A 19251-nucleotide genomic window follows, 5' to 3' on the forward strand; every position below is an offset into this window, starting at 1 on the left:
TTGAGAGTCTGCTGAGGGATTTGTCAGCTGTTGACAGCGAGGCAGATGTTTGGTTTCTCACAGGTGTCAATTTGGCTCTTTTTTTCTGACAATGTTTAACAAGCTTGAGCACAAACAAACAATTGTTCTTAAATTGGAACATCATCCAGAGATCATTAGCACCTCCCAAATGTCTTTATTCCCATGTCACTTTCACAGTTTGGTCTTTAAATGGCATTAAAATCTGCCAGTTGGTAGAAATACACGTCTTCTCTTACTCTGCACACTGTATGTTGACAGGCACTGACTAATTCTAGAGCATTCTACTCAAACATCTCCTCTTTGCCCTCCATCTATATCTGCAGGTCTCTCCACCCAGAGAGCGCCCCCTTGAGCGCAAACTGAAGCGCAGCGCCAGTGTTCAGGAGATGCTCTCCTCATCCAAGAGCAAACTCACCAGACAGAGGAGCTTACAACAGCAGAAGGTACAGTTCTGTAGTAACAGCAGAAGGTACAGTACTGTAGTAACAGCAGAAGGTACAGTACTGTAATAACAGTAGAAGGTACAGTACTGTAGTAACAGCAGAAGGTACAGTACTGTAGTAACAGCAGAAGGTACAGTACTGTAGTAACAGCAGATGGTATAGTACTGTAGTAACAGCAGAAGGTACAGTACTGTAGTAACAGCAGAAGGTACAGTACTGTAATAACAGTAGAAGGTGCAGTACTGTAGTAACAGCAGAAGGTACAGTACTGTAGTAACAGCAGAAGGTACAGTACTGTAATAACAGTAGAAGGTACAGTAATGTAGTAACAGCAGAAGGTACACTACTGTAGTAACAGTAGACGGTACAGTACTGTAGTAACAGCAGATGGTATAGTACTGTAATAACAGTAGAAGGTACAGTACTGTAGTAACAGGAGATGGGATAGTACTGTAGTAACAGCAGAAGGTACAGTACTGTAGTAACAGCAGAAGGTACAGTACTGTAGTAACAGCAGAAGGTACAGTAATGTAATAACAGTAGAAGGTACAGTACTGTAGTAACAGCAGAAGGTACAGTACTGTAGTAACCACAGATGGTATAATTACTGTAGTAACAGCAGATGGTATAGTACTGTAGTAACAGCAGAAGGTACAGTACTGTAGTAACAGCAGAAGGTACAGTACTGTAATACACTATTTCAGGGGTCTGCAACCTGCGTCTCTGGAGCTGCATACGGCTCTTTAGCCCCTCTCCACTGACTCCCTGGCTTTATGAAATGAATAACTAATGTATGAATCTATTCATCACTAAAATAAATGGTCATGTTGGCATTCAAGTTAGCTAACTAGCTAGATAGCAGCATACATACTAATCCAGTACAAATTGGTGCATAAATGAAATGTTTGACGCACAAAATGTATGTCCCCCTCCCCGGGTGCACACTGTACCACTGGTCTCCCTCCATGCCAGGCTATTGCCTCGATCATGTTATTTCATGCCACCAAGCCTGAAAACAAATCTAGGAGATACACTGCCTTCATTATAAGGTTTTGCAGCTCCTGTCAGATTTTGTATTTATTTTTGGGCCAAAAATGGCTCTTTTCATAGTAAAGGTTGCCGACCTCTGCACTATTTGATTGTACGTATTAGCTTTCCAATTCCAGTTGTATCGATTTTATACTTTATTGGTTCTAATCCACCCATTAAGACTATGGTTCTCATGCTGCTATGATGTGTTGCTGCTGTCCTCCAGGAGTTGGAGCAGGAGCTGAGTGAGCAGAGAGGCCTGACCAAGGCCATCGCTCGGCAGGGCAGCAGGGCACGTCTCTACAGCCTGGACCAAGACGACCCCACCCAGACACCAGCACGGTACCAGCACACACCGGATCTAAGAAACTTCAATATTACTGTAGTAATATAGTTGTTTAAAATCTGTTTATGTTTTTCCTCATCTTCGTCACGTCCTGCAGGTTGACCCCCACTGAGCCTCAGGTGGAAGGGGAGGCGGCCGTCCAGAGGAAGTGGACACACCTTCACAGCCGCCTCCTGGCCTTGGAGGAGACAGTCCTGCAGAGGCCCTCACAGGTCAGGTCTTTAAAGGGGTAGTGCGCTATTTGGGACATTTAGCCCTATTTGTGGTCTGTCTACCATGAACCTGAAACTTAGAGACCATAAATTCACTGATTATTCCAGTATTGAGCTAGCTGCAGCTTTAATGCACGCTCTCACTGGGCTACAATTGAAATCAATGGGGCATACGTAAATGCGTTGCAAAACTATGATAAATGTGCTTTTCTGAGACGGGAAGCACAGGGTGTAATCTTACCAGTCTCAGTATGCTCTCCAGTGAAATGTATCACAATCTGAATAATATTTAGGTTATTAGGTTATAGGCTGAATAACATTAGGATTGCGATACATTTCACAGGAGAGCATACTGAGAGGTAAGATTACACCGCGTGCTTCCCGTCTCGGAAAACCACTTTATCATAGTTTTTCAAGACATTTACATAAGCCCCATTGACTTCCATTGTAGCCCAATGAGAGCCTACATAAAAACTGCAGTGAGCTCAATACTGGAATGATCTGTGAAATTATGGTCTCTATGTTTCAGGTTCATGGTAGACAGACATCAAATAGGGATAAATGTCCAAAATAGCACGCTACCCTTTAATATGCAGTGTCATAGACAAACAACACTTCTTGATTTATCAACAAGTGTTAAATAATGAGCTAGAGTTTCAGTTGTTTGGGTCAATGTGTGGGTCTTTGGCCATCTCTGCAGGTGACCGATGCGTCTATGAGCTGGGGCGCTGGAGCAGCGGGAGGCGTGGCCGGCACGCTCAGCTCGCAGGAGCTGCAGACGCACACCGGTCGTCTGAGGGAGCTGGGACACGCGGCCAGGGAGATACTGGTGTCACAGGTGAGGAGTCATGGACCTACTGTACCTTACTGTATGTCTCCTCATGTTCTTCTTCCACCAGAGGAATCTGTGACAGTGCGATGCGGTCGTGTAGCTCTGAATGAAACAGCAGCTAGACCAAGTTACAAAGTAAAACATTGTGCGCCCTGACATAGACATAGTGTGAATGCAGTCATGTGTCTGGTGTGTCCCCAGGGGGTTCCCGCGCAGGGGGCCCATCAGAAGCTGGACGAGGGTCTGTTTGATGTGCTGTGCGGGGTGGCCCTGTCGCTCTCCTCCCTCAACACCCTGCTAGAGTCACCCCCCGGGCCCACGCAAGGGGACACACCGTCCCAGCTGCTGCAGCTCACGGTATGATGACACCCACCGCACTGTGACCACGTGTAACGCTGCTCTCAAGGGATCCTTTGTCAAATGTTGGCGTAGATTCAGCATACAGTAGATTGACTGTCCTTGTGTTTGTTGTTGACCAGGACCTGTCAGCAGAGTTGGACACCCTGGCCAATGAGCTGAGCTCTCAGGGGTCAGAGGTGACTGGTGTCCTGGGGTCGGAGTCAGGTCACCTGTGTGTGGGTCACCTAGGTAGACTCCTGCCGGTGTTCCAAACCGGCCTGGCTAGCAGACAGAGACAGCTGCAGACCCAGAAGGAGAAGATAGGCAGGCACCAGGTAAGGTCCACTATTACTGTACACTCACTTCTGTGTATGTGTATTGCAGTGCCTTTTAATCGGGCAACTCAAATGTTGTCCCCTTATCAATAAGAACTGTAATGTTGTCTTACGTCATTGCTTTTACATCCGCCCCATGGACAGCGCAGATCCGAATTGTATCCTAATCTTGGGGCAGGTCCACGAGCCATTTCTTGCTTTGTTTGTTTGTTTGTTTGTTTGTTAGTAGGATTGCGCAAAAACTACCAGTCCGATTTTCAGGAAACTTGGTGGAGAGGTGTAGCATGGGCCAACTTAGAACTCAATAAATTTTGGATAGGATCCATATCACGCGGTGGGTCCATGAGCTGCCCAAACACGGCCAGTCATTCACTTTTTGGAATAGGATTACGTAAAAACTACCAGACCGCTTTTCACGAAACTTGGTGGAGGGGTGTAGTATGGGCCAATTTTGAACCCATTCAATGTTGCCGCACACAGAGCCATGAAATGCATTGAGTGGCAGAGGTCTGTGCCCTCTGAGCACCTTTTCCCAATAAATGAATTACAGTCTTTATTTATTGTTCATTTATTGCAAATAAACAGCTCCCTGGCCAGAGTGTCCAACTCTCCTTTTTGCAGATGGGTTGCATAATGAATGTAGTTCATCTTGTGTTTGTGTAACTCAACAGAGACAGTTAAAAGACTTGCATGCAGCCCTCCTTTCTAACGAGTTGGCCATACACCGAATGACTAACGAGGCTACCTGCCATGACACTAGCCAGCAGCTAAAGGTACAGTATACTGGAGTTGAACTACAGTACTAGTTAGGGCATTTTCGAAAATGTTCTAACCATTTGTGAAAAAAATGCTTACCAATAGCTTTCTTCACCAATGTGTTGATATAGGGTCTACTAACACCTATCAATTTATTCCAAACCAAATCCACTGGGAAAATTCTGAGGAGCCTATCAAAGTTGGGGTACCCGGAGGGCTTGGGCAAAAAAATTGAAAAATAAACATGTGGCAATATTAACTAGTGGTTTTAGGGGTGCTGAATCGACCATTAGTTTTGAGTAAAAATGACTCCCTGGCCATAAAATCCCGCCTACTTTTTGTGCGGGCCGAAAATGCGTAATATTGGTATTTTTTATATGTAACTGAAAGGGTGTCTACGGTGGGTTTTTTGGGGTGTTGAACTGATTCCCATCAGTCAATTTGAGCTAAACCCACTCCAAAAACATTATACAAAACACTGCAACATTACAGTGACACTTGCTCTGCAAATAAAAGTTTATTCTATTGGTCGTTGGCTTCTACTTGAGTAGCCTATATCGCTTTGGACAAGCTATGAAAAAACACAGGACCCGAGCGGGGGTTTATTCGGCCGCACGTGAAACACACATTGCAGACAGTGAGTGGCGACGCAGCACACAGCACACATGCAATTTTTCGTGAATAACCGGTGGAAATTGTTCCCTGCATTTCTCCCATCCAAGCCATCCAAGCCATCCATCTGTTCTTCTGCATATTTTTTGTATTGGGTTCTTTGGGAGGAAACCCTTGCAAACACGGGGGAGAACATGCAAATTCCGCACAGAAAGGGAGACTTTCTTGCTGTGACACGGCAGTACTAGGTACTGCGCCATTGTGCCTCACGTGAGCGATTTTGGGGTTCAATGTCTTATTCAAGGACACAGGGAGTCGTTTTACTCAAAACTAATGGTAGGAATCAATTCAGCACCCACGGAAACCCCTAGTTAGACATCCCACAAGCTAATATTGGCAACACATTTTTTTTTTAAATTTCGTCCAGGCCCCCCCGGGTACCCCAACTTTGATTGGCCCCTCAAAATGTTCCCAGTGCATTTGGGTTGGAATAAATTGAGAAGCGTTAGTAGACACTTAAATTAACTCATTGGTGAAGAAATCTATTGGTAAGCTATTGGAAAGCATTTTCACAGATGATTAGAAAACCTTCTAAAATGCCCTAACTGTACAGCAAATCCTTCTAATCTGTGCTAATCACCACATCATATTTAATCTAAATGATCTGTCCTCAGACTACGCAATAAATAAATCATATTGATCATATTGATCTGTATGATTAAGAAACATATGGCTCATCCAGGATATATGTGTCCGTCCGTCCATTGGCAGGCTGTGACTGCGGTCCAGGAGGAGCTGCAGAGACAGACCAGCCAGGCCTCGTCTCTGCTGGAGGACACCCACAGACAGGGCCTGCCCAGCGCTTTCATAGAGGAGACCACCAAACTGGAGGTACTGTATGCTACACAGCCTCCGTCTGTAACTGTAGCTCCAATGTTTATCATCACCCAAATAATGAATTGTTCTCTGTGCTTGTGGTATCTGTGCAATCAACACTTTCTAAAGGAGAAATCATGCAGCACCCATGACCAACGCTGAACTACCCTTGTTTTTCCAGGTCGTGCTGGAGACTGTGTTGGGTAGTGTTGGGACACGATGTGAGGAGCTGAGGGGCAGCGTGGAGCTCCAGCAGCAATATGAGAGGCTGCTCCACAGCCTGAGAGAGCTGGTTACTCTGGGCACAGAACGGCTCTTGCACCAGCCCGGCCTGGAGCTCCAGTCTACAGCTCAGCTACAGGGCTCCCTCAACGCTCACACGGTCAGCAATCAAGACACTACACATTATCTAACCACTACATTTCACATTTTAATATGAAAACAAGCAGTCATTTTGACCATGGAGTACTACATCGTTGATAGTAGTTACTAGTGTTCATTATGTCTACATATGTTCCCGGGATCTATCTGTGGTTGGCAGAAGTTCTTCCAGTTCCTGGGGACCCGTCTGGGGACCCTGCAGTACATCTCCAGACGGCTCCCTGACAGCGCCCCCCAGAGGTGGGTAGGGGAACTGACGGAGCTCCAGGAGGAGGTGACTGGTCTGCAGGAGCAGGCTCTGGAGAGAGGCACCAGGATTCAGGCAACACTTCAGGTAAGCCTTCCACCAGAGCAACTAATTAAAGTACCCATCAGTGTTGCATGAGTTCATGTTTTGTTGTATCTAGGTTTTTTAACGGGAAGTCATGCTAAAATGTGATGCTGAAGCGTTGAAGTATTGTTTTGTGTTTGGTCCTAGATGTGGACACAGTGGGAGGAGGACAGCACCTGGCTAGACACCTCACTCAGTGACATGGAGACTGCATGTCCCAAGGTGCATCTGGAGAAAGACTCTGAAGAACAGATATGCAAGAAACTTTCTGTTTACAAGGTATTTCTGTCTACCGGGTATGTTCCACTTTTTTTTCTTTTTTTTTTTTCTAAGCAGAAGTAAAGATGTAGAGAAGTAAGAAACCATAAATAAATGATGATAAATCCGCACAGTACTGGACTGATGGGCCTGGTGATGGGCATATCTTTGCATTTGCTGCTTTTTGGTCCCTATTTGGCATTCTCCATGCTGCATTTTTGGCTCTGTACTTGATGATGAAGGTGAGGCATTAATGGATGCTCTGGGCATTCGTTGCTACATACACAGGCAGAGGACATTGTTGTTCATCCCCCACCTCCACTCCTTGAACCTTCTCTCTCTCATCTTAATGGACTGAGTGCTCCACCACATCCGCAGATCCTTGAGATGTTCTCTCCGAGAGACGAGTGTTTTCTTCATTCACAGCCGGGCCCGGAAGGGTGTGGGTTTGGTTTGGGAGGGTGTGAGAGATGGGATTCCGTGGTGATGGTGGTGGTGGTTTGGGAGTGTGTGACAGATGGGATTTCGGTTTGGATGTATGTGTGTGCTGATGGGCTGTGTGTGTGTGTATGTGTGTGTGTGTGTGCGTTTGAAGGGACTGATGGAGAAGCTTTTTTTTTCTCCTTGTAGAAAATAACAGGGGTTCTGGAGGAGAGCAGGGTCCGGTTTGACCATCTACAGGAGCAAGGCCGGACGCTGCAGCAGGCCGGCTGTCGAGGAGTGGCGGTGTCTTCGCGTGCGCTGGAGGCGCGCTGGAGCGCCCTCCACAGGAGGGTGGAGCACGACCGTTCCAGCATAGACAAGAACAGGAGGCTATGGAGCAGGTGAGGGACAATACTTGCTGGCTGTATGAAACGCATAAATTACACAATGCTGTCAGAGTAGTAAAGAGTTCTTTATATTTTTTGCAGGTTTTCCCGTGACTCGGTGGCACTGAGTGAGTGGATGGTTGGAGCAAGGGACGTCTTGAGTAGGTGGAGCCAGCACCCTTCCACAGCCAATCAGGAGCGAGAACCAGAGCAGCAACACCTCCACTACCAACAATTCATGGTATCTTCTACTCACTCAGCGTCTATGACATTATGAAATATGACTCTAGAGTCTTTTAACATTCTTACCTTAATGCTCTATTTGTTGTAATGTTTCAGGACTTTACTAAAGAGCTGGAAGCCATGTCAGGGCTGAAGGGGTCAGTGATGACTGCTGGTACACAGATACTGCTTTTGAGAGAGGCGGAGCGTGCCCCTGCGACCCAGGCCAAGCCCTGCTCAGTTCAGGCCCAGCTCAGACAGACAGAGAAGGACTGGGCGGCCATCATGTCCGATGTCCCTGTAGTCCAGCACACACTATACCAGGTGGGTGGGTCGTGAACAGCAACATCAGAACTGTACAATATCAAACACATGTTAATATACTGTACGCATCCTGTATGTGTGCGCTACCTGTCTAAAAATCATTAAAATCTCCCACACAGTCCAAACAAACCATCACAGTCACAGACAAACACACACACACACACACACACATGCACACACACACACATGCACACCCACACACATGCACGGCAACACACATGCACGCCCAAATACACACACACACACACACACACACACACACACACACACACACACACACACACACACACACACACACACACACACACACACAAGACACCAATTACCAGTGTTAAACCCCCTAGCTGTGGAATACAAAGGCAGCTTGAGCATCCTTCACTTCCTTATAGGTGTGAACTTATTACTCCTATTCATCCATTTGCCAGATTCACTCTCCTCCCTCTCCCTCCCTCCCTTCCTCCCTCCCTCCCAGGGACTGATTGAGAGGCTGGCTCCGCAGGGGGCCGTGGCAGAGCTGCTGTCCTGGGTTGGTGGGGCTGAGGCCAGGCTGGAGGAGCAGAGTGACAGCCTCCTCAAGAGTACCTCCGTCAACCCTGACCTGACCAGGCTTCTACAGAGCTGCAAGGTACTAGCCCTCAGATTCTCCTCATCATTAATCTTCCACACGAGTGTTCCATTTGAACCAGGATGAAAGTGCTCTCTCTCCCTCCCTTTCTTCCACTCTCGCCTAGGAGTGTCAGACAGAGATGGGTCAGCGTCAGCTAGGAGTTGACTATGTCAACCGGTCCGGGTTACAGACGGGCAGTGTGGAGGGCCGGAGAGGACGGCACGAACACACACACTTTTCCGAGGAGCTGGGACACCTGAACCTGCGATGGCTCCGTTTACGAGGATCCCTCAACTCCCAGGTCACACCTCTATGAATCACATCATCACATATTGTGCTAATCATCTAGTATAAACAAAATAGGTTATTGTCACACTTTTATATGTCAGCCTCTTTTTGGAGAGCTCTTCGTGACCTTGCCTTGTCTGGTGAGCAGGTCCAGACTGTGGAGCTGCAGATGAGGACCAGGGCAGAGAGGGAGGCCAGGCTGCAGCAGATGACCAGCTGGGTGACCTCTCAGAGAGAGTGGATGTCCTCGGCCCTGACGCCCGCCAGTCTCTCCGAGGTGGCGAGAGCCATGAACACCTGTGAGGTGAGCGGAGATACGAACACCTCATTTACAACACCCGTGGGTCAAATCAATTTGGCGGCCTTTGTCCCAGAATATGACAGCATGGAGAAGGCGCTGTATTCATTTAGAAACGACAAAGTCTGTCAGAAATAACAAAGTCTGACTCATTTTTGGGGAGGAAGCACTACAGTAGCCAAATATGTAGAAAATTGGGTTTAAAAGAATGAAAAATACTTTGAGAAACATCATAATAGGATCCTTCTACCATTCTATGGTCATATTGGAAGTATTTGGATCCAACTACAGAAGTGTTGTTATTTAAAGTGGAATGGAGTCAGATGGTACTGCACACTGTTGGTTTTTTGACTGTTGGCTTTCAGGCTCTTGAGGACAAGATCAGGTTGAATTCTACAGCTCTTCAGGAGTTGAGAGACAAACACCTAGGAGCTGACGAGAGCAGCTGCAACTTTATCTCACAGATTAGTGCGGTCATCGAGGCCTGTGCTGCCCTCACTCAACAGGTAAAGTAGGAACATGGCAGTGGCAGAGTTTCCCTTAGAAATACACTATCAAGGTCTGACCAATAGTGCCCTATGGGGAGAGATGAAAATCAGTCTGTTCACGATGTTTAAATGGGGGGGCTGGTTCTCATCCAGAACAAGGAGCTGAGGTTGAGGCTGAAGCGGTTAGTGGAGCCATGGGCCAGTCTACAAAATGGACTGAGGGATGCGGAGCTGAAAACGCTGAAGACCCAGCAGACCATGGAGTACTACCGCAGCCCTCAGCTCTCTCTCCAGGCCCACCAAGACCTCCACGACAGGCTGCAGGTAGTGACAAACCACCATCCCTGCTGACGTTGTACAGTACAGTTCATACAATATGTATCATCCTTTGGTGAGTTCACTCACTGTTATGTGTGTGATCCTGTATCTAGCTCCTTCATGAAGAGACTCAGGAGTGGGACCAGGAGTGGGACCGTCTGAGCCAAACTCTAGCCGCCCTCAGAGACATGATCAGCACTACCGCCGCCGTCCTCCTGACGGAGCAGCTGAACACACAGAAAGCAAGGTTGGTGGGGCTGGCGACACACACACAAACATACACAAAACACACACGCTCATACTAATATCTTTCTTTTATCTTCCTAGGTGGGCGCAGGTGAAGCGTGACGTGGAGAGCCGGCTGCTGAAGAGCCGGTCAGCGCTGGAGGTGTGGAGGGTCTACAGCAGCTTCTCTGAGCCCTTCTCCCAGCGCCTCCAGACACTGCGGGACGAGACGACCGCCCTGCTGAGTGGACCGCCTGGCCAGGACAACACCGTGGAGCGGCACGCCATTCGCATACACACCCTCCACGTGAGTCAGAGTCCACTAAGGTTGAAGCCACGGTTTCTGTAGGTGATTTGATGATGATGGTGAGGGTGAGGGTGAGGATGAGGATGATGATGATGATGATGGTGAGGATGATGATGATGATGATGATGATGATGATGGTAGAGGTGTTCTTGTTGATGATGGTGGTGATGATGATGATGATGATGATGATGATGATCAGAATGATGATGATGATTTGTGGACTCAGTCAACTTAAATATGATGATGATGCTGATGATGATGATGCTGATGATGATGATGATGATGATGATGATGATGATTTGTGCACCATCAATCAAGTAAACATGATCTCATAAATCCATCTGTCTGAGTCAGGTCTTCCAGATACTCGAGTTCATATCTTCTCTATACTATCGCACCCTGTTCTAGAGTCTGCAGGAGAGTGCAGAGAGTCTACAGAACGACCTGGAGGGGGTGCTAGAGGCCTCTAAGGACCTCACTGGACACGTGGAGCCCTCGGCTGCGATCTTCATCCAATCAGAGAGCCGTCTGCTGACCCGTGGCGTCTTACAGTTGACCCAGACTCTGAGTGGGAAACTGGGTCACCTGCAGGTACTGTGTATCTTATTTATTCTGTCATGTTTGTTTGTTTGTTTTTCCAATCAGGAAAAAATACATTTACTATTACATTACAGTAGCTTTAATGTGTTTGCTCACTCCTGTTTTTGACCTTGGTATAGGGATCAGTTCGTAACATATGTTTGCGGTTTGCGTGTAGGAGGAGCTTGAGCAGCTTCGGGAGTTTGACAGCCTTCTGGAGTCACTGGAGGGACACCTGCGGGACTGGGAGGAGAGACTGGGACATGCACCACCACACAGGGACACGTCCAGGGTGAGTCTTTATATCATAATATACTGTATAGCGTGTACAGTGAGTGTTATTGTCATGAATGGCATATAATCCTGAATTATAGTCCCGGATTCCCCCCCCCCGCCCCCCCCGGGGATTAATAAAGTCTTATTTTATCTTATCTTCTAATCCTGTGTCTCCCAGCCTGGCCTGTTGGAGCTGAGTGGCCTGTCTCCCGACCTGGACGAGCTGAATGATCTGGGCTGCAGGGTGACCTTGAGCGACGTTGCCTCTCGCCGGCTGCAGACCCTCAGTAGGAGCTGGGCCCAGACCTCCACCCGCGCCCTGGAGGCCTGCAGGTACGTCAGCAATGAACAACCAGGGGTGTTTCAGTGTCAGAGTGGAAATGTGAATGTGTGTTTGTGTATGTGTGTGTGTGTGTGTGTGTGTGTGTCATTGGTCCATCATGTTTACTGATTGCACCTTTAGTATTTGTGTCCCTGTATGTAATTATTCTCTATATGGACATAAATAAATTGTTAAAATATGTGTGTGTGTGTGTGTGTGTGTGCGTGTACGTACTGTATGTGTTTCTGTGAGTGTGTGTTCCTGTGTGTGTGTGTGTGTGTGTGTGTGTGTGTGCGTGTACGTATGTGTTTCTGTGAGTGTGTGTTTCTGTGTGTGTGTGTTTCTGTGTGTGTGTGCGTGCGTGTACGTGTGTTTCTCTGTGTGTGTGTTTTTTTTTGTGTGTGTGTGGTTGTGTGTGTGTGTGTGTGTGTGTGCATGCGTGTACGTGTGTGTTTCAATGTGTGTGTGTATTTCTGTGTGTGTGTGTGTGTTTCTGTGTGTGTGCGTGTGTGTACGTGTGTGTTTCTGTGTGTGTGTGTGTGTGTGTGTGTGTGCCTGTCTGTTTCTGTGTGTGTGTGTGTGTGTGTGTGTTTCTGTGTGTGTGTGTGTGTGTGCGCATCAGTGAGTTGCAGACGGAGGAGCTGAGGCAGCAGACTTTCGAGCAGAAGTGTGAGAGTTGGATGGCCTTCCTTCAGAGCATGGAGGACAGTCTGGCAGTAGACCTGGCGAGCACCTACAGCGGCCTGAGAGAGCAGCTATGCATACACCAGGTGACACACACACATCTACACACACAACACACACACATTCACACACACAACAATACTGACCCCACACCAACGGTTTCCAGAGGTTCCAGGCGGAGCTGTCCATCGGCCACCAGATCCTGCACTCAGTCATCAACGAGGCGTTACACCTGCTGCAGAGAGGGGAGGTGGAGGACAGGTGAGGACCGGGTCACTGCCCTGCAACCTCATTGTGGTCCTTTAGCATACGCTTTCATCGTCAGTAAAGCCTTCAGTAAGCGCTACCATTGGTTAATGGTCACTATTAATGGTCACTACTGCAATAGCCTTTGATCATCCCCTTTGAATGGTTTGTTAGCTTTTCATTGTTGCTAAGCCTATTCTCATATCCTGTAGTCACTCTAATGTTTGGTTTAAACTCCACCGGTGTGTCCTTCCCAGGAGTGACTTCATCACTCTAACTAGTTCTGATACCCGTTGGAGTAATCAATAATTGGCCAATTTAGTCCATTGTAGGCAGCTGGAACGCTGGGGGTGGGGTTCTATTCGGAGCAGCATTTCTATTGGTTGGCGGCTCAGATCGGTACTTTATGTTAAAATTAGCCAAAAGGTAAATTAATAAAATCTCCCCGGGACCCCAGAGGATACCCGTGCCAAATATGGCCGACAGAGAGTCAGACAGGCCGATGGACGGACGGGCCGACAGAGAGTAGCTTATTATTATGTAAGATGTCTGGTTGATTCACCTGTGTGCCCCCCCACCCCTCGCCCCCAGGAGTGACTTCATCCTGAAGCTGGCCCAGCTGAGGGAGCACTGGCAGGGGGCGGTGCGGCGGGCGGCTCAGCGGCGCGCCCTGGTGGAGGTGCTGCTCAAACAGTGGCACCTGTACGGCCGCGGCCTGAAGAAGCTGCAGAGGTTCCTGGCCGACGCCCAGGCCCTCCTGCCGCCCATGGGCCCCGCCCACTGCGGCCTGCTGCACCTCCGGCGCCACCTGCAGGACCTCAAGGTTAGAGCTGGAGGGGTGTTAATACAGGAAACCGAAAACTGACTGGGTGATGATTGTAAAGACATACCTTTAAAATCAGGACAAATCTGATTCAGATTCTGATTCAGATTCCATTATTGTTACATCCATTGTACAGGTACAGGGGAGAAAAAGGTCTTAGGTTTTGCCTCCTCAACCTTGTAGCAGCAACAGAGTAACACAAGATAATGGGATAAATATGAATAAAACACATACAATAGTAATAAAACATTGCAGTTAAAACAACACAATAGTATTTAAACAGTGCAATACGACGTGATATGTAATACAATATAGGCCAAATCAACTGGTGACGGATTCCATCCATACTCACTTGGTCCTTCCTCCCTTGTCTCCTGCGTAGCACACGGAGCTGCTGTTCCAGCGGTACCAGTGCACCTACATCCACACCCTGGAGCTGGGCCGCCAGCTCTTCTCCTTGGGGGACGAGCAGACCCAGGCCCAGCTGCAGACGGAGCTGGCCACCCTGCAGGAGGACTGGGAGAACCTGGAGGGCCTGCTGGGAAAGAGGAAGGACCTCACCGACGCCATCGTTCAGGTGGGAGCGTTACTCGTCCTTCACACAGTACTTCCCAGTCAGTTGACCTATTGAAAGATTGTTATTTGTGGATGTAGTGGTCTGACCTTCTAGACTGAAGCCTACTCTTGGGTGTAATCAGTAGCCTTAAATCAGTAATAGGCTAGGTCAGAGTTGAGGTGAACTCAAATCGATAAACAAGATAAGGTATGTTCTGTCAAAGGTACAGTGCTTTCTAATGGAACGAGAGTAGTGCTTGGTGTTTTCTGGGTCTCCTGTGAGAGATACAGTGAAGCGTGAGAAGCGTGCGCACAACTCCTGGTTTCAATGAATAGCCACGGGTGCCTGGTAGAGAATACAGTGAATAAAGAAGAGAACCACGAAACAGACAGTATAGTCTTCAAAGTTTTAATGGGCAAATTGATTCGGCCTTAAGCCATCATCAGCATGCTGAAACGCGTCCGTTTTCCCATTAAAACTGTAAAGACTATACTGTCTATCTTGAGTGCCGGTTCTCTTCTTTATTCTCCTGTGAGAGGCTAATGAGTAGTAGCCTTTCCAGGTTATTATCGCCTCTGCTATACTGAAGAAGGTGCAGCATTTCAGATCTTTTTTAATGACTATTGCTTCCTCTGTTCCCTGCTGTAGTTGTTTTTCTTCTACCCCTCCACACCGGTCTGAAGCAGCCGGACACTGTTACTGTAGCTCAGAGCGTCCTGCTCTTTGGCCGACCGTCCAGCTGTAGAGTGATGAGGCCAGTTGGTTTGGGTCTGAAATACGCCACTATACCCACTGACCCACATCCCCCCCTTTTCTTCACTAAAACTCCCATCTCATCCCAGCGTGCTCATGCTACCCTAATCTCCCTGTGATCTGGCTTTTGAGCTCAGAGTTCACTGAGTGAATTACTGGTCCATTTGAGTCACAGTGGAAGGGCACGGCTTTGCCATTCACCTGGTGAATCATTCAAAGAATGACGTCTCTCTTGTCACCAGAGCCTCTGAGTGCTAAACTAGTGGTTCTTAGCTGCCAGCATTTCTGCTGATGGCAGCGAACTTAGAACTGAGAGGCTTCATGAACTTAGATCTCCAGGATGGAGGCTGGGATTCAACGGGAGTACGTTTGCGTGGTTCTCCCTCGTTTCGGCATCTGTGTTTAGTCATGTGACAGAGCCAGAACCACGTGAGGGTTTGAATCCCACCGCAGCTGCCGTTCACCCTAAATTGAATTGCCTGGCATCCATGTCTAGGAAGAGAGACACCACTGTGTGTTAATGAAGTCTCTGCCAGGCTGTAATGTGATTAAAGGCATCTGCATGCACTGAATTAAAGGGACGCTGTGGAAGGAGCAAATATCGAGGGGGCAAGGGAGGGACAGGGAGGGCAGACAGGGAGGCAGGCAGCTTAGTGTAAGTCTGGTAGGTATTAGAGCTCAGCTCTTCTGGGCTGGCGCTGTCAGGGGCACTGAGGTGGACTTATCTCACCTCTCCTCTCCTCCCTTCTTCTTGTTTTGCCCCTGCGTCCCTGCTGTTCCCCTGGCATTAGCAACACATACTGTACGCATTGAGACACAAAGCTGATGCAAGGGCTGAGTTTATGTCCCACCAGCCTATGGGGAAGCCAGGCTATGAATGGACTCCGGAGTCTCCACTCCAGGTGTCTGACACAGCTGGAGTCTCCTTCTGTCCCCCCCTTCTGTTCCCCTAAGAGGAGGTGTTACCTGGAAGTAATTGATTACATTATATAGCTGCTCTGGTTCTCTGTTTAATCTGTTTATCCTCCTGGCCAATGGAGACACTTTTATCTCAGTCAAACTTTTCGAAGTGTTGTGCTTGGTCATTTGCTTGGCTGGAGCTCCCTTTGACACTGGATGTAACTGTAGTCCAAAGAAATGCCTGCGACGGTAAACATCCAACTAATGAGTCTAAGCTCCTGAGAATTGTGGATGCTATGGTAAAGCTTATAACGGCATGTGCTCCTATTTGATGTATGTTATGCTTGCGTTGTGCTTCTCAGAACTGGGAGCGCTGTGAGGCCGGACTGGTTGGTAGCAGTCAACAGCTGAAGAGTATGAAGACCAGGCTCAACCAAGCGATACCGGAGCGTGTGGACGAGCTGCCCGCCACCGAGCAACTCACCAAGGTAAAAGAGCAACTCTCCACTCAACTCATAATTTCTCCCGTGAGGGCATTGTATTTGGAATAGCTTTCATGGACTTCACTCATCTGTAATAGATATTCAGGCCAGGCAAACCAGCTATACAGGATGTCAAAGTCAATGCAGAACGTGACTAAAGAACAATAGAGCTTATCTTTTGATTGCAGTCTTTCATTATAGTGTCCTTGTGTTCATTGTCTTACTGATCTTGTTAGTGGAGTGACGTCAATCGATATTTGTGTGGATATAATGGTAACTAGACAAACAAGGAAGTCGTCCGCTAGTAATCTGAAACTGTATCAATCATTGGTTAGCACATAGTCAAGTTAGTAACAGGATTGACTTTTCAACTCATCCCCTCTACCCCATCATGGTTTCATCCCCTCCCCTCCCTTTTTCTCCTGCCCTCCCCCATCCCCTCACCCCTCCTCCCCTTGACCCCTCCCCCTATTCCCTTACCCCTCCTCCCCTCGACCCCTCCCCCTATCCCCTTACCCCTCCTCCCCTCAACCCCTCCCCCTGTCCCGGCCAGCCTGCTGAGGCCTTTTAATCCTCTCTCGGGGCGGAGAAAGATAGAGAGAGCGAGAGAAAGGAAGAGAGAGGATGAGAGCGAGAGGGGCAGGGCAGATAGAGAAAGGGCAGCAGGGAAGGGTGGAGAGGACCGGCGTGAGAGGAGGGGGACTGACAGTCGCTGCCGTGCCGCTCTGTGGTATGCAGGAGGCCGAGGACTCCCTGGAGGACTGGGCCGAGAGCCTGACCGAGCTGGCCGCCATGAAGACGGACCTGTCCCAGTACATCATCGCCGACGACGTCCTGCTCCTCCAGGAACAGGTGGAGCACCTCCACTGCCAGTGGGACGAGCTCTGCCTCAAGGTAGGGCCTCTCATCAGGACTAGGCATGGGTTAGTGTGCAGGCAGCAGATAGACAAAACAAATTCCCTGTGTGCCTGTTTTAGTGTGTTTTTGTTTGCAAGTGTGTGTGAATGGACAGCAGTTCCAGCAATTAGATGGTTCAGTCACCCTAACTGTGGGGGAAAGAAAAGACAGAAGGAGAGACCGTTGGCATGAAAAATGCTGAAAGTCAATTCCTATATGGAATCAGTGCTTGTTTTGGAAGAGCAACTGATTGTCATCTGACTCTGCTTGTCTTTTGTTGCGTCAAACACCCAGCGAGGCTATTTGGAACAGAAATGTCTACTTTGTTTTAGATATTTTGTTTGTGTTTCTGTTTGGTCAGCTCAGTTTGGTGGATTTGGGTGTGAGGGTTTTGGGGGTAGTTGCAAGTGCAGACGCCAACAGGTCTGTGTGGATGGTGGGGGTGGGGGGTATTGTGGGAATGTGTTAGCAGATGGTGATGGGAGAAATGAGTTTGGGCCTTCTGGAAACAGGCCTTTTGTATTGGAAATTAGGCTGTCGTCAGGGAACGGGTTGCTATGGAGATCATAGTAGCTTTCACTGTCAGTGTGCGAGCGGACGATATTTCCCTCTGGGTTTACAGGCCTGACTGTCAGTATGGGGGCCAGTCGGTGATGTTGCAGTTGAAGTTAATAGCAGTCCCATGTGTAGAATGTACTCATCCCACAGTCAGATCCATTGGAACATGGTGTAAAACTCAGCTGAAGGGTGCTGTTGACACCTCAACGCCACGTACCATGAGCCTGTCTGAGTTTCTGCCCCTCATACCACTTTATGAAGGCTAATTAATTCATTCTTGTAAAAAAAAAAATGTTTATTTGTTTTTAAAGTTGGGGACAGAGTAGAATTGAACATATTTGAAGACCATTTTGGGGGCTGAAATCCAGGTGTTGGGAAGATGCCTGTGTTTATGGTTTGTCTGAACATGTTTACAGCTGCCTGTTTGGGTGGAGAATGATGGGCTGAGAGGTGGCATAGTCGTGGAGTATTCATTAACACGAGAGCCATAAAGAGTGTGAACTTGTTTCTGACGTGCCACAACACCATCTCACTCATGCCGCTGAGTAGTAGGACTTAATTAGCTGTGTCATGCAATAAAACTTCACAAAGTCACTGCTAAAACAATAATTTGCAAGCTCTGAATTAACATCCTGTGCCATATATGACTCATCAATCTTTCATCTAATCTTTTATCATGTATTTTAACACGGTATTTCTTCTTCGGCTCTGTGTTCCTCAGGTGTCACTGCGCAAACAGGAAATAGCTGACCGTCTCAACGCCTGGATCATCTTCAACGAAAAGAACAAGGAGCTGTGCGAATGGCTGACGCAGATGGAGAACAAGGTGGCTCACAATGCCGACCTCAGCATCGAGGAGATGGTGGAGAAGCTGAAGAAGGTAGGGGGCTGTGAAGTGGACCACTGGCAAGCAGGGACCCCCAGGGGGGCCCTAATGAGGACTCCATCACCTGCAGAGAGGGAGTCTGGAATCCAGGCCCAGCATGTCCTCAATGTGTGTGTCAGATACAAGGCTATAATAGCTTTTTTCATTCGTTTTTATTTTTATATCGTTTTAACTTTTTGTTTTCAATTTCAGTTTAGTTTTAATAAGTTTTTAAAGTGGGTTTGCTAGTTTTGTTTATTTTTTGAAAATGCTTAGTTTTAGTTTAGTTTTTATTAGTTTCAGTATTAGTTTTAGTTTTTTTTTCTTCTGCACTTACCTCATGAGACCATCCTGATCTTGAGAGTTCACGTTGTTTCACCCCGCTGAAACAAACCATCTGGCACACGTCAGGTTACTTCTGCGCAGGGGTACAGCTAAAATAAATTGCAGGATAGATTTCATATCTAAGGTGGCCGAGCAACAGTGGCGTGCAAATCACAACGGCAAATCCAGAGCACAATGTCAAGTTCAAAAAACATAACCGCGAAGTTCTTGTGGTTTCCAATTTTCGATTGTGTTTTCTCTCTTGCTGTTGTGTATTCTGGCTTGCATTTGTGTTTCCGACTTGCAGTTGTGTTTTCTGACTTGCTGTT

General features: G+C 47.8%; 1 protein-coding gene across 1 annotated transcript in view; it reads left to right on the plus strand.

The window, feature by feature from the left end:
• The window catches only part of syne2b (spectrin repeat containing, nuclear envelope 2b), a gene marked incomplete at both ends in the record, with an annotated part of 88478 nt that overhangs the window by 52452 nt on the left and 16775 nt on the right, over nucleotides 1-19251 (plus strand). The window contains 31 exons of the mRNA XM_084438440.1: nucleotides 345-464; nucleotides 1720-1835; nucleotides 1937-2051; nucleotides 2752-2889; nucleotides 3085-3240; nucleotides 3363-3557; nucleotides 4229-4330; nucleotides 5697-5816; nucleotides 5983-6183; nucleotides 6343-6516; nucleotides 6661-6792; nucleotides 7402-7595; nucleotides 7683-7821; nucleotides 7920-8126; nucleotides 8599-8751; nucleotides 8858-9034; nucleotides 9170-9325; nucleotides 9685-9825; nucleotides 9961-10131; nucleotides 10239-10372; nucleotides 10453-10657; nucleotides 11066-11248; nucleotides 11415-11528; nucleotides 11691-11845; nucleotides 12457-12604; nucleotides 12685-12779; nucleotides 13356-13587; nucleotides 13970-14164; nucleotides 16159-16284; nucleotides 17017-17172; nucleotides 18455-18613. Coding sequence (XP_084294566.1) covers nucleotides 345-464; nucleotides 1720-1835; nucleotides 1937-2051; nucleotides 2752-2889; nucleotides 3085-3240; nucleotides 3363-3557; nucleotides 4229-4330; nucleotides 5697-5816; nucleotides 5983-6183; nucleotides 6343-6516; nucleotides 6661-6792; nucleotides 7402-7595; nucleotides 7683-7821; nucleotides 7920-8126; nucleotides 8599-8751; nucleotides 8858-9034; nucleotides 9170-9325; nucleotides 9685-9825; nucleotides 9961-10131; nucleotides 10239-10372; nucleotides 10453-10657; nucleotides 11066-11248; nucleotides 11415-11528; nucleotides 11691-11845; nucleotides 12457-12604; nucleotides 12685-12779; nucleotides 13356-13587; nucleotides 13970-14164; nucleotides 16159-16284; nucleotides 17017-17172; nucleotides 18455-18613 — 4809 coding nt within the window. The remainder of the gene's footprint in view (nucleotides 1-344; nucleotides 465-1719; nucleotides 1836-1936; nucleotides 2052-2751; nucleotides 2890-3084; nucleotides 3241-3362; nucleotides 3558-4228; nucleotides 4331-5696; nucleotides 5817-5982; nucleotides 6184-6342; nucleotides 6517-6660; nucleotides 6793-7401; nucleotides 7596-7682; nucleotides 7822-7919; nucleotides 8127-8598; nucleotides 8752-8857; nucleotides 9035-9169; nucleotides 9326-9684; nucleotides 9826-9960; nucleotides 10132-10238; nucleotides 10373-10452; nucleotides 10658-11065; nucleotides 11249-11414; nucleotides 11529-11690; nucleotides 11846-12456; nucleotides 12605-12684; nucleotides 12780-13355; nucleotides 13588-13969; nucleotides 14165-16158; nucleotides 16285-17016; nucleotides 17173-18454; nucleotides 18614-19251) is intronic.

The sequence above is a fragment of the Borostomias antarcticus genome (assembly GCF_949987555.1).
Source record: "Borostomias antarcticus genome assembly, chromosome: 5".
Taxonomy (NCBI): Eukaryota; Metazoa; Chordata; class Actinopteri; order Stomiiformes; family Stomiidae; genus Borostomias; species Borostomias antarcticus.